Source organism: Artibeus jamaicensis, unplaced genomic scaffold, assembly GCF_021234435.1.
Source record: "Artibeus jamaicensis isolate MK-2021 breed Jamaican fruit bat unplaced genomic scaffold, CSHL_Jam_final scaffold_614, whole genome shotgun sequence".
Classification (NCBI taxonomy): Eukaryota; Metazoa; Chordata; class Mammalia; order Chiroptera; family Phyllostomidae; genus Artibeus; species Artibeus jamaicensis.
In genome coordinates this window covers 2,616,281-2,626,847 of record NW_026522050.1, presented here as the reverse complement: position 1 = coordinate 2,626,847, position 10,567 = coordinate 2,616,281, and the positions used below count along the sequence as shown (strand labels likewise).

The 10,567-nt window shown below is 56.3% G+C and overlaps 1 protein-coding gene across 1 annotated transcript; it reads right to left on the bottom strand.

The window, feature by feature from the left end:
* Positions 1-521: 521 nt before the first annotated feature.
* SLC22A6 (solute carrier family 22 member 6) lies at positions 522-10,455 on the bottom strand. The gene is made up of 10 exons (XM_037140231.2): positions 9,813-10,455; positions 9,372-9,475; positions 8,965-9,119; positions 7,663-7,831; positions 7,055-7,178; positions 6,790-6,905; positions 5,572-5,786; positions 5,329-5,437; positions 2,730-2,933; positions 522-2,451 (listed from the first exon to the last, which is right to left on the bottom strand). The coding sequence occupies exons 1-10, from the start codon at positions 10,179-10,181 to the stop codon at positions 2,361-2,363; spliced, it is 1,656 nt and encodes a 551-aa protein (XP_036996126.2). The 5' UTR covers positions 10,182-10,455; the 3' UTR covers positions 522-2,360.
* Between the last annotated feature and the right edge of the window lie 112 nt (positions 10,456-10,567).

Below are 10,567 nucleotides of genomic sequence, written 5' to 3'. Positions count from 1 at the left end.
AGGTATAGGCAGAGATGTGTAGCAACTGGGACTCTCAGATACTGCTGGTGGGAATGGAAAATGTTACAACCACTTTGGAATATTGCTTGATTATTTCTTAAAAAGTTAAACATACACCTTACATATGACTCAGCAATTCCACTCTTTATATTTGCTTAAGTCCTGCCTGACATGGCTCAGCTGGTTGGATGTTGTCCCACAAGAGGAAAGGTCACTGGTTTCACTCCTGGTCAGAGCATGTGCCTGGGTTGCAGGCCTGGTCCCTGGTTGGGGGGGCGTACAAGGGGCAACAGATTAATGTTTCTGTCTTTCATTGATGTTTCTCTCCCTCTCTTTCCTGCTCTCTAAAAATAAATAAATAAAATCTTAAAAAAGAAAGAAATAGAAGCAGCCCATGTCTACACAAAGAAGGGGCATGAAGAACCTCGCAGTGGGAATGAATAAATTCCTTGTCTTGTTTGTGGGGGAGATGGCTTCACGGATATGCATCTGTCAAAACTCATCCAAATGTACACGGTGAATATGGACAACTAATTATTTATTGTATTACAATGAAACTGTAGAGTAAATTAGTTAACATGTTTTTGGCTGCAGATCACAGAAAAACCACAATGACTTAAGGAAGAAGGAGGATTTAAATTTGAATTCCCCAAATTAACAATTAGTGGCAGGTGGCTGCGGCCCCATTAAATCAGGAGCTCCGTGACATCATCCAACTGCAGGCTAGTGCCATCTTCCCGCGGTTAATCTCAGTCGTTGCCTTAGTTCTTGCTCTGTTGGGTCACCAGGCAGCTACCGCAGTTCCAGATGTCCCAGCAGACTCAACACCGTCTACCTCCTAAATCTACACCCTGACCAACTCAGGTCCAGGCGCCTGCCCTCCTTGCTCGCTGTGGCTGCACCCTGAGCCCCCATGAGGTCCTGATTGTCGCTTCACGTCCTTCCAGCTCTCTGCATCTGCTTTTGTGAGCACTTGGCAAGGCTAGGAGAGGAGGACCCTGTCCAGAATTCATGCAGGACAGGGGGGAAAGACAGGACATCTCAACGTGGAAAGACTCTACAGGGAAAACAGGATTGTCTAGGATCGAGGGAGATGGAAAATGAACAGCCTCAGAATACGAAAAAGCCAGAAGTAGCTTGGACTCTGGAAGACAAGCAAAAGTTAGAAAATGAGGGAAAGAGAGAAGAGGAGGGAAAGACAGGAGATGAGGAAATGCTAGAGGAGAGGGAAAAACCTGAGAAAGGAGGGAAAGCCGAGAGAGAAGATGGGGAAAGCAGCCAGGGACGCAAGGGCTGCAGGGAGGCGCCCAGTGGGGGATGACGCGCTTGGAAAGCCAAGAGAAAAACCGCCATGGGGCTGGCTCCGTGCCTCGGAACAGAGTGGCCATAGCGGGTGTGCATCTGGGTGGTGACAAGGGACGGTAAGAGAATTTGACGAGATTGCTAGGGTGGAGGACGCTCTCAGAGCTGTGTCAGGAGAGCCCATGGGTGGTCACAAAGGCCTTCCCAACTCTGGCTGAGGACAGGATCTTGAGGCCAAAATTGGACACAGCATCTGAGGCCACTGGATTGAGGCGTGACAGTATCAGAACTCAGGTTCAGAAGTGAGGGGTTGGGATGCGAGCCAGTGTCCCGGGGATGACTCCTTGGGGACACAGGTCAGAAGTGCTTTTTTTTTTTCTTTCCGAGGAAAAGGGCCATGGAAAGGGGAGGCCAGGGCGGCTTCCATGGAGGATTTGGCAGTGACATTGGGGCTGAGGTCACGGCCAGGGTCACGACTGTTCCCCATTGGGGATGCAGAGCTCATGGTGGCAAGGCTTAGGTCCCTGTCACTAAGCTGGGCCTCCTGGTCAAGGACACGAAGATCGAGTCCCTGGAGGAGATCTGTCTTCTCCCCGCCCGTCAAGGAATCAGATCACTGACGTTTTCCTGGGGGTGTCCCTCAAGGACAAGGCTCTGAAGATTACGCCTGTGCAAAAGACACGCACTGGCCAGTGGACCCGGTTCAGGGGCAGAGGGGGCGGTGGTAGGGGTGAGGTCTGGGGTGGTTTGTAAAGTCCTGGGGGCTGAGGGCAGGGCCTGGACTGTACTGCCTGGTGGTCTGGAAGCTGGCTGATGTGGAGTGGCTGTCACCTTTGAGACGAGACAGACAGAGAGAGATGCTGCACATAGAAAAACATTTTAATGATGTGGTCTTGGTGGACTCTCTTCAGAGAGGAGAACCCCTGGGGAGGGGCTTCCCCGAACCACGGCCCTGGACACTTGGGCTGCCATCTCCCCTTCTGCCTCCTTGTGCGGGTGGCCCGGGACCTGGAGGACCCCCGCTCTATTTAGGGCTCTGTGAGGCCTGTTCTTGGCGCTCAGGGTCCACTCTTTCGCCGTGCTGAGGGCTGGAGTGGGACCATCTGCTTCTGTTGTTCTTGCCGCTGTTGCTGGGTCGTCCCTCTCCTCCTGGGGGCGGGAGCGTAGTGCCCTGGGTGTGCAGCCTGCAGGCTGGGGCTGGGAGCCGGGGCTGGGAGCTGGGGGCGCCTGTGCCCCGCCACCAGCTCTCTGCCTCAAACACCCACCCCTCCCTGCAGCTGGGAACCTGAGGAAGGACTCTGGGAGACTATTGGGGAAACAGGAACAAGGAGCCCTGGCCTGGAAAAGGAGCCCCAGGTTTGAGTCACAGCGTGGCCTGGATGTGTGACCTGGGGTAACCCTCTGCCCCGCTGTGCGCGGGGCCCCACCTGTTTTCCACGTCTTGCACCGTGTCCGGCAGTGGACGGCCCAGGGTCTCCGGCAGGAAGGCAGTGGCAGCACTGGCAACCACAGGGACAGTGCCGAAGACGAAGAGAGGCAGGGGGCGGTAGAGCTCAGCCATCATGGTCACCAGCGGGCTCACGATGCTGCCCACTCGGGCCATGGTGCTGCCCATCCCCAGGCCTGTCTGTCTGTGGGGTCACAGGGGGTGGGAGCCAGTTAGTGTTCTGTTCCCCATTGGTTAGCAAATAGATTTGGCATTTGTTTTAGAGATTAAAAGAAGGAAAAAAAACACAAAAACCCAGGATGGGGAGGGCTCTGGCCAGAGAGTCAGGAGACTGATTTTGCCTCCCCTGGGAACTTGCCGGGAGACCTGGGGCAAAGCCCCTTCTGCCTTCCAAGCCTAAGTTTCCTCAGCGGTCAGTTCGGACTGACTGCCGGTTAGACCAGTCGACCTCCAGTCGCCTGCAGGGGTTCTGAGTTACGGTTGCTCCAGCCCCACAGGGACAGGCCTATGGGAATAGAATCCCCTGGGGAAGGATCTGAGCTGGAGAGGGTGGAAGTTAAAAGTTCTGACTCAGGAGACACACTGGTTGGATTCATATACAAGCTTTTTCACTTGCAAGCTCTGTGGCCTTGGGCAAGTTGCTTAACTTCTCTGTGGCTCAGTTTTCTCTTTCATAAAAACGGGAATAATCCCAATATCTACCTAATAGGCTTGTTATGAAGATTAAACAAGTTGATAGTTGTAAACAGTTGAAGAAGAGCTTGGCACATGGTAAGTGGCTCATGTGATTATTCTTCCCCAGATATCTCAGGAGGGCTCAGTTCAGTAACCATGACCATGACCTTCAGGGTTCTCATGCCCAGTGGCTCAGGGAAGCCTGACATTTCTTTGACATCTCATGTTAATTTTGCTTCCCATTCTTTTTTTAAAATTAAGATTTTATTTATTTTCAGAGAGAGGGGAAGAGAGGGAGAAAGAGAGGAAGAGAAACATCAGTGTGTGGTTGCTGTTGAAACCAGAAAAATAGAGAATAAAATAGGGACTGCCTTAAAGAGATTTGGCCTGGAGGCAGAAACCACAAGGAAATTAAGAAAGAACATAGGGGGTGGAGAAGGCGGAACTACAAAACCAATGGGGCTGAACAAGTAGAGGACTACCTGTTCAAGTGTCTAGATTAAAATTTTTCCATTATTCAATTAGTACTTTTTTTTTTTTTAGATTTTATTTATTTATCTTTAGAGGGGAAGGAAAGGAGAGAGGGAGAGAAACATCAATGCATGGTTGCCTTTCATGCATCCCCTGCTGGGAACTGGCCTGCAGGGAACCAGCCTGCAGCCCTGGTATGTGCCCTGACTGGGAATCGAACCGAGATTGTCTGGTTCGCAGGCCCACGCTCAATCCACTGAGCTACACCAGCCAGGGCCTAAAATTTTTCCATTATTCAAAACCCAGAAAGCTTAGGTCATGCTCGTGCCACCCGAGTAGCCAGTAGCTAACAGCCACATTTGCTTCTACACAATGCTTGCTTGCTCACGTCTATAAAAAGACTTAGCTGTAAGCACTTAGGGTGGCTCTCGTTTGCAGCTCTTAGGAGCACCGTGTCTCCGGACACTTTGAGGGTCCACCCCTGCGCAGATTAAAACTTTGGCCAATAAAATAACATCTCTGAATCCTGAAAGTTTCTGACAATTTGTCTCTCACGTTGGTGGATGCAACATTTGCCTCTTCCACGCTCCCCTACTGGGGACCTGACCCCCAACCCAGGCATGTGACTTGATTAGGAATTGAACTAGCGACCCTTTGGTTCACAGGCCAAACTCAATCCACTGAGCTACTCCAGCTAGGGCTGTATCCCATTCTTACTACAGACACGTGTTTCTTGTTTCTGAATTCAATAACCCTTCCTCCGCCAAATCTCGGCACTCGGAAGAGCACCACTGTGTTCATCCACACGGCGGGCGTACCATCCGGTCCCACCATGACTAAAGTGATGGGAAAGTACTTCCACGTTTGTGGGCTTCGGGTTCAGACGTGCCACTCGGTGTACAGGTGAGACCTAGATCTGGTGTCGGAGCAAGGGGGCATTTCAACTCATTGCCTCTAAGACGGGGGTGTCAAACTCGTGTGCACTGGGGGTAACGTCAGCCTGGAGATTGCCTTCGAAGGGCCAAATGTAATGTTAGGACTGTACAAATGTAACTTCTCCTTAACTAGGGGCCCGGAGCTCGGCGTTGCCACCGGGTAGAAACAAGGCGCTGGGCCGGATAAAACCAGGTGGAGGCCCAGATTCAGCCACAGGCCTGGTGTTTGCCACTTGCGCTCTGAGATGAGTCTTGGTTCCCTACTCTGTCTCAGTTGTGACACCTTCTGAGATCTTCTAGGGTCAGGTAAGGGCTTAGTCAGTAGTCACACCCGTGTTGGCCAGGCCACCAGCTGTGCACCGAGTGGCAGCTGCGTACCTTGCATGGCTGGGTGCTGGGAGGGGGCTTTGGGCAGGGGCGTACTGGGCCTCGCTCTGGGGTCTGACCTGTGCGTGGGGGAGTGTTTTACCCAAGGCTCCTCCCGAGGCTCCCACTCACCGGATCATTGTGGGGTACAGCTCCCCAGTGTATAGGAAGATGCACATGAAGGACGAAGCCAGGCAGCCTTTCCCCAGTGCAGAGAGGGAGGTGCGGACGATGGACTGATCTGGAGAGAAAGGAGGGGCGTCAGCAGGATCTCGGAAGTCGGGGGGTAATTGCCTCCCCTCCCCTGTGAGAAGTTGAGTCACGTCTGGGGATGAGGCCAAGGAAGGGCCTGCGTGCTGGCTGGCGAGCACTCACCCTGGGGCACCACCCCATTGATCAGGATGCAGATGCCGGCCAGGAGCAGGGAGGCCATCTGGGTGGGCCGGCGGCCCAGGGAGTTGATGACTAGGAAGCACACAAGCTTGGCAGGCAGGTCCACAGCTGTGAAGATGACCTGGATGAGGTAGATGCTGACCCCGAAGCCTTGCAGGTCCATGACCAGCCCGTAGTAGGCAAAGCTAGTGGCAAACCTGGTGGGGAGAGAGGAGGGGTATGGGGTTTGTTCAGCAGGCTTAAAAGGAGGGGTGCTCATTCAAAACAGGAGTGAGCTGCACTGAGGACCCTGCTGAATAAGGAGCCAGGATGCACCTCCTTGGTTAGTCTTTCTTCAGACGTTAGTATCCGGTTTAAATATTGGGGTAGCCCTGAAATACTCCCAATTTCGTCACTTGGTTGCTATGTAGGATTTACATAGTTTAGGTCTTTCTCTTATCTACTGACACTGGGCTGAGGCAGGACAGGTGGGCGGGCTGGGCCGTATCTCTAGGGCTGGAGTGTTGGGAGCAGCAATAATAGCCTCCAGGGACCCACTGTGGTGCCGGGGATGGGTGCCGTGTTTTTGAAGATGTCGAAAGCCCACAGAATGGTGCTCAGGTCATTGGGTAAAACCCACAACCGAGAGCAAACCCAGAATTGGAAACAAAGAATTGGTTGGTGGGATCCTTCCTTTTGACCATGGGTCCCTGAGCGGTCACGGGATTGCCACCGTGGCGGGTTGGTGAAGGTTGCCGTAAGAAGGGTAAATGGTTGCATTGCCACGGGAAAGGCAGATGTTTGGCTGAAATCCGCCTCCACCAAAGTGGGCATCTGGAGGTAAGCTGTAGGCATCTTGCTGCCTGCGCCTGTGCTTCTGGCCGAGGCCAGGGAAGTGTCCGAAGGCTTTGCAAGACCAACTGGTCTCTCCTTCCTGATGTCCTTCTGTTGACTTGGGGGCCACTGATCCTGGTGAGATTTTTCTATTGTTTACTGGAGCGGAGTTGATACAGGGAAGAGCGAGGGAGACGTCGATGCCCCCCCGTTGGGACTCTGGAGCTGAACTGAGGTCGGAGGTCAGCCGGTCCTTCAAGATGTTCCACTGGGGCCGGACTTCTACCCTCCCTGCAGACCTGCTGACTTTTCCTCCCTCTTCCCACCCAGGGCACACACTCTCCCCCAGACAGCTGTCTGTCCGTGGGTCTGTCTGTCTGGGCCTACCACAGCATGGAGAGGCAGAGGAAGAGGCGGCGCAAGGCGGGGCAGCGCAGCAGCTCTATGGCCGAAGCCTGGCCTTTGCTCATGGTCAGCTCCTTCTGCAGACTGGACCGGAGGACCTGCCGGGATCAGGGGCTCAGGGCCTGGGCTCGTGCAGGAGCTCCTCCCAGCCCAGCCCCTTACTCAGGGGAGAACCCCCTGGGTCCTGAGACTAGGGTGTGGGGTGAAGCCCAAGACGATGCCCTGGGAAGCACTGGGGGGGTCTCACCTCTGTATTCAGCTTGGCCCCCTCATCCCCCTTCCCATTGATCCGGGCCACTTTCTGTAGGGCGCTCAGAGTGAGGTCCAGCCTCCCGGTGGTGGAACACCAGCGGGCTGACTCCACGAAGAACCTGGGAGCAGGGGTGAGTGTGGATGTCGGCCCAGCTTCAGTTCCAGTCCGCTGGGCTGGGGGTAGGGGGTGAGCTTTCTAGGGGCCTACAGTGGGATTTCTCTTAAGTCTAGGAACCCAGCGGCTTTGTCAAACCCATCTCTTTGGGACCACAAAGCAGCAGCACCTCACTCAGTGACAACTCATGGTGCAACCCAGGAGCTCAGCCCTCGGGGCTGGGTTAAGGGCACAGGGCAGGGGCTGGAGGCCTGGGAGAGGCTGAGAAAAGCTGGAGAGCTGGACACCTTGGGGCAAATCCCTCCACAGCCGTTTTCCCATCTGTCAGACTGAGGCTTGGCCTGGGTTTGACCTTCCAGTTTTGACCTTTTCTAATTCTGTGGGGTGGGGCATTTGGCACGATCTGGTGGTGGGGGGGCCTCGTGCCCTCATGCCTTGCAGCCCCCTGGACTTTTGTGGCACTCTTGCCCACCCTGGTTCCCACTTACCAGGAATAGGTGAAGGAGATGAACAGAGGCAGGGAGAGCAGCAGCTGCAGGTGGCGCCAGTGGGGCACGGCGTAGGCCAGGCCGGCCAGGAGAAGCTGGCCCAGGCTGTAGGCATAGCTGTTCAGGACGCCCACGAAAGCCAGTGTGTGGACGGGCATCCACTCCACATCTGGAAAAGAGCGTTAGCATAGAGCGATGCGACACCTTGGGCTGCTGGTGGGCGGAGGCCCCGGGACAGGCAGAGACCCTTCTCTGCACCCACGCCTTGGTCTGTCCCAAGGCTCAGTGGGAGGTACGCTGAATGAGGGTGCATGCCAGGCAGAGAAAGTGGAAGACTTCCAGGGGAGGGTGGGATGGGGAGGCAGGTTTGGGAGCCTCAGGAATCGTCCCCTCCACTCCTCTTCTGTGTGTTTGTTCCTCCCTGAGCTATTCCTGGCTAGGGCCTCCTTCCCCTTCCGTGACTCTCGGACCACTCAGTCCATCCTCGACAGCAGCCGCTCCTCCGGTTTTGCTCAGCCTGGGCCGGATTTCAGCCTCAGGAGCCAGGGCAGCTTGGAGGAGGCAGCGGCTTCCCTCCGTCCTGGAGAGTGGAGATGGGAGGGAGGGGACCTCCCTGCGGCGATCTGAAGAGGCTCAGCCCCGTTTCTGGTGGGCTCCTGGGGCCTCCTGCCCAGCCCCGGTCCAGTCCCAGTTAATTCCTGTAGTTCAGGGAACCCCAAAAGCCCAGATTCCCTGCTGCAGTCGCGGATGACCTTGAGTAAATCCTCTCCCTTCTCCCCGGCCTCAGGTTTCTCAGCTGGGGAACACGGGGAGAGGGAAACAGCTCACGGACAAGCCACGCTCAGTCCGCATGTGTTCCCCCGACACGATGCCGGCTTGCCCTGTGTTGAAAACATCAGAATGCATTGCCAACATGTAAAACTTGGGATAGTTTACATTAATAACAAGGAAGGGAGAAGATCTTTCAGCCCTGAGACCTGGCTGTGGCCCCTTGGGCACAGTCCTCCCCACCCCTAATGCCTCTTGTACCTGGTCTGCTCCAGTCATTTATGGGACCCGCTTGTCTCAAACAATGGAGTTTGTGAGCTCAAATCTAAATGAGGGGCCAGGATGGCATACGCTTCCTGCAAAGGCTGCTATGTTGGCTGAGAGGGCAATCCCAAAGGGCAGGCCAAGGGCAGGCGCAGCTTGGGAGGGGCGGGCTAGGAGGGGAGGCTGGAAAGTGGGCGCTGGGCTGCATGGTGAGCGGAGAGTGGGTGGGGACCCGGTGGGGACCCGCCCTGCCTTCCCCACACCCCTCACTTAGGGTAATGCTGTTGAGGGTGATGCCGGATATCGACATGCCCAAGAGGAACCGGAAGGCACAGTAGATGGGGAAGGTGGGAGCAAAGGCTGCACAGGTTGCTGACACAGCCGTCTGCAGGTGGTTCAGGATCAGCACCTTCCGGCGGCCCAGCCTGTTGGGGGGGGGGGACCTGTATCAGGGGTCCTGAGGACCAAGGGGGCCGGGCAGGGCGGCGAGAGCAGCGCTTGCCCTGGGTGAGGTCCTTGGTGGGGGGTCTTCGAGGACCTGTGACGCGTCATGAGGCTGGTGCTGGAGGGCCTCACAGCAGCCTCAGCTGGGCGTGCCAACCTCCCACCCAGGGCTCTAGGCCCAGCCGAGGAACCACCAGTCGCAGCCCAGCCACTCGGCCCTGCCCAGGACTGACCTGTCTGCCAGGCGCCCAAACACCATGGCTCCGAGAAGCACCCCTGCCATGTACAAGGACTGAGCCAGCTGGCGTAAGGCCCTGTGAGAGCACACGAGGTCCCACTGCGGGGAGAGGGGACAAGGTCCGGCAGAGATGAGCCTGGCTGCAGGGTGGCATCCCCACTCCCGGCTGGCACGTCCAGGTCTGTCACCCTCTTCCCCTGACACTTCTTCTCTTTGCGGTTTGTCTCCCCTATCCCAGGACTGACTGTGCTGGACTCCCACATCCACCTTTTCTACAAAGGCCTCCCCTTCCTGAGCCTTGTCTGCGCATTGTGGCCACTGGGGCACTTGAGACAGTGTGTGTGTGTGTGTGTGTGTGTGTGTGTGTTTCTGTCTGTCTGTTTCAGAGGGGAAGGCACAGTCTGGATGGTGCACGGAGGGGCCCAGGTGTCCTCACCTCGGTCACGATGGTGGAAGGGAAGGTGCTGTTGTTGTAGATCCAGCCATCCGTGCAGGGCTCTGTGGCTGCCGTGCCATTGGCCTCTGTGCCATTGGGAAAGGGCGGTCCCCGTCGTGGGGAGACGAAGCGGAGGCAGGACTCGGGCTGGCCCCGCTCATCCAGGGGCAGCCAGGCCTCCAGCGCCGCGTCCTCGCTGAGGTTGGCGCTGACGGGCGGGCGGCAGTGGTGGGTGGGGATGGCGGCGGTGAAGTTCTGGAGGGTGTTGTGGGAGGACACCACGAGCAGGGGGAGGATCACCAGGGTGACCTGGATCTGCTGGAAGCGGCCGACGCCCCCCAACTGCTGCAGGAGGTCATTGAAAGCCATGGGGGACAGGCCCAGCTGTGTGGCTGGGAGCTGAGGACTTCCCGTCCCAGGGCCTCTGTCTCCGTGTCTGCCCGCTGCCCGGTGCGGGAGGAGAGGGGCTGCCGCGGCTTCCGCAGCTCAGTTGCTCCTAGAGCCGAATCTGAGCTGGCCCTGTGGGGGGGACAGCAGCGCGGCCGGCGCCCCTCCTCCCCTCTCTCTGCCTCTCTGTCCCTCCCTTCCCCTTGCAGCCTCTTCTCACTCCGTAGGGGCTCAGGGTCTGCTGTGGCCCTGATCCCTACAGGGCAGCATTTCATTCTTGGCAAGGAGGGATGGAGTTAAAGTGTGACTTAATTTCAGAAGGATTAACCCAAATATTCTGGTGTCAGTAGAATATTATACCCCAGGCA

Coding starts and splice junctions, on each gene's coding strand:
- SLC22A6 (XM_037140231.2), bottom strand. CDS start 10,181: ATGGCTTTCAATGACCTCCTGCAGCAGTTGGGGGGCGTCGGCCGCTTC. Junction 6,906..7,054: donor GGGCCAAGCTGAATACAGAG/GTGAGACCCCCC, acceptor TGATCCCGGCAG/GTCCTCCGGTCCAGTCTGCA. Junction 5,438..5,571: donor CAATGGGGTGGTGCCCCAGG/GTGAGTGCTCGC, acceptor CTTTCTCTCCAG/ATCAGTCCATCGTCCGCACC.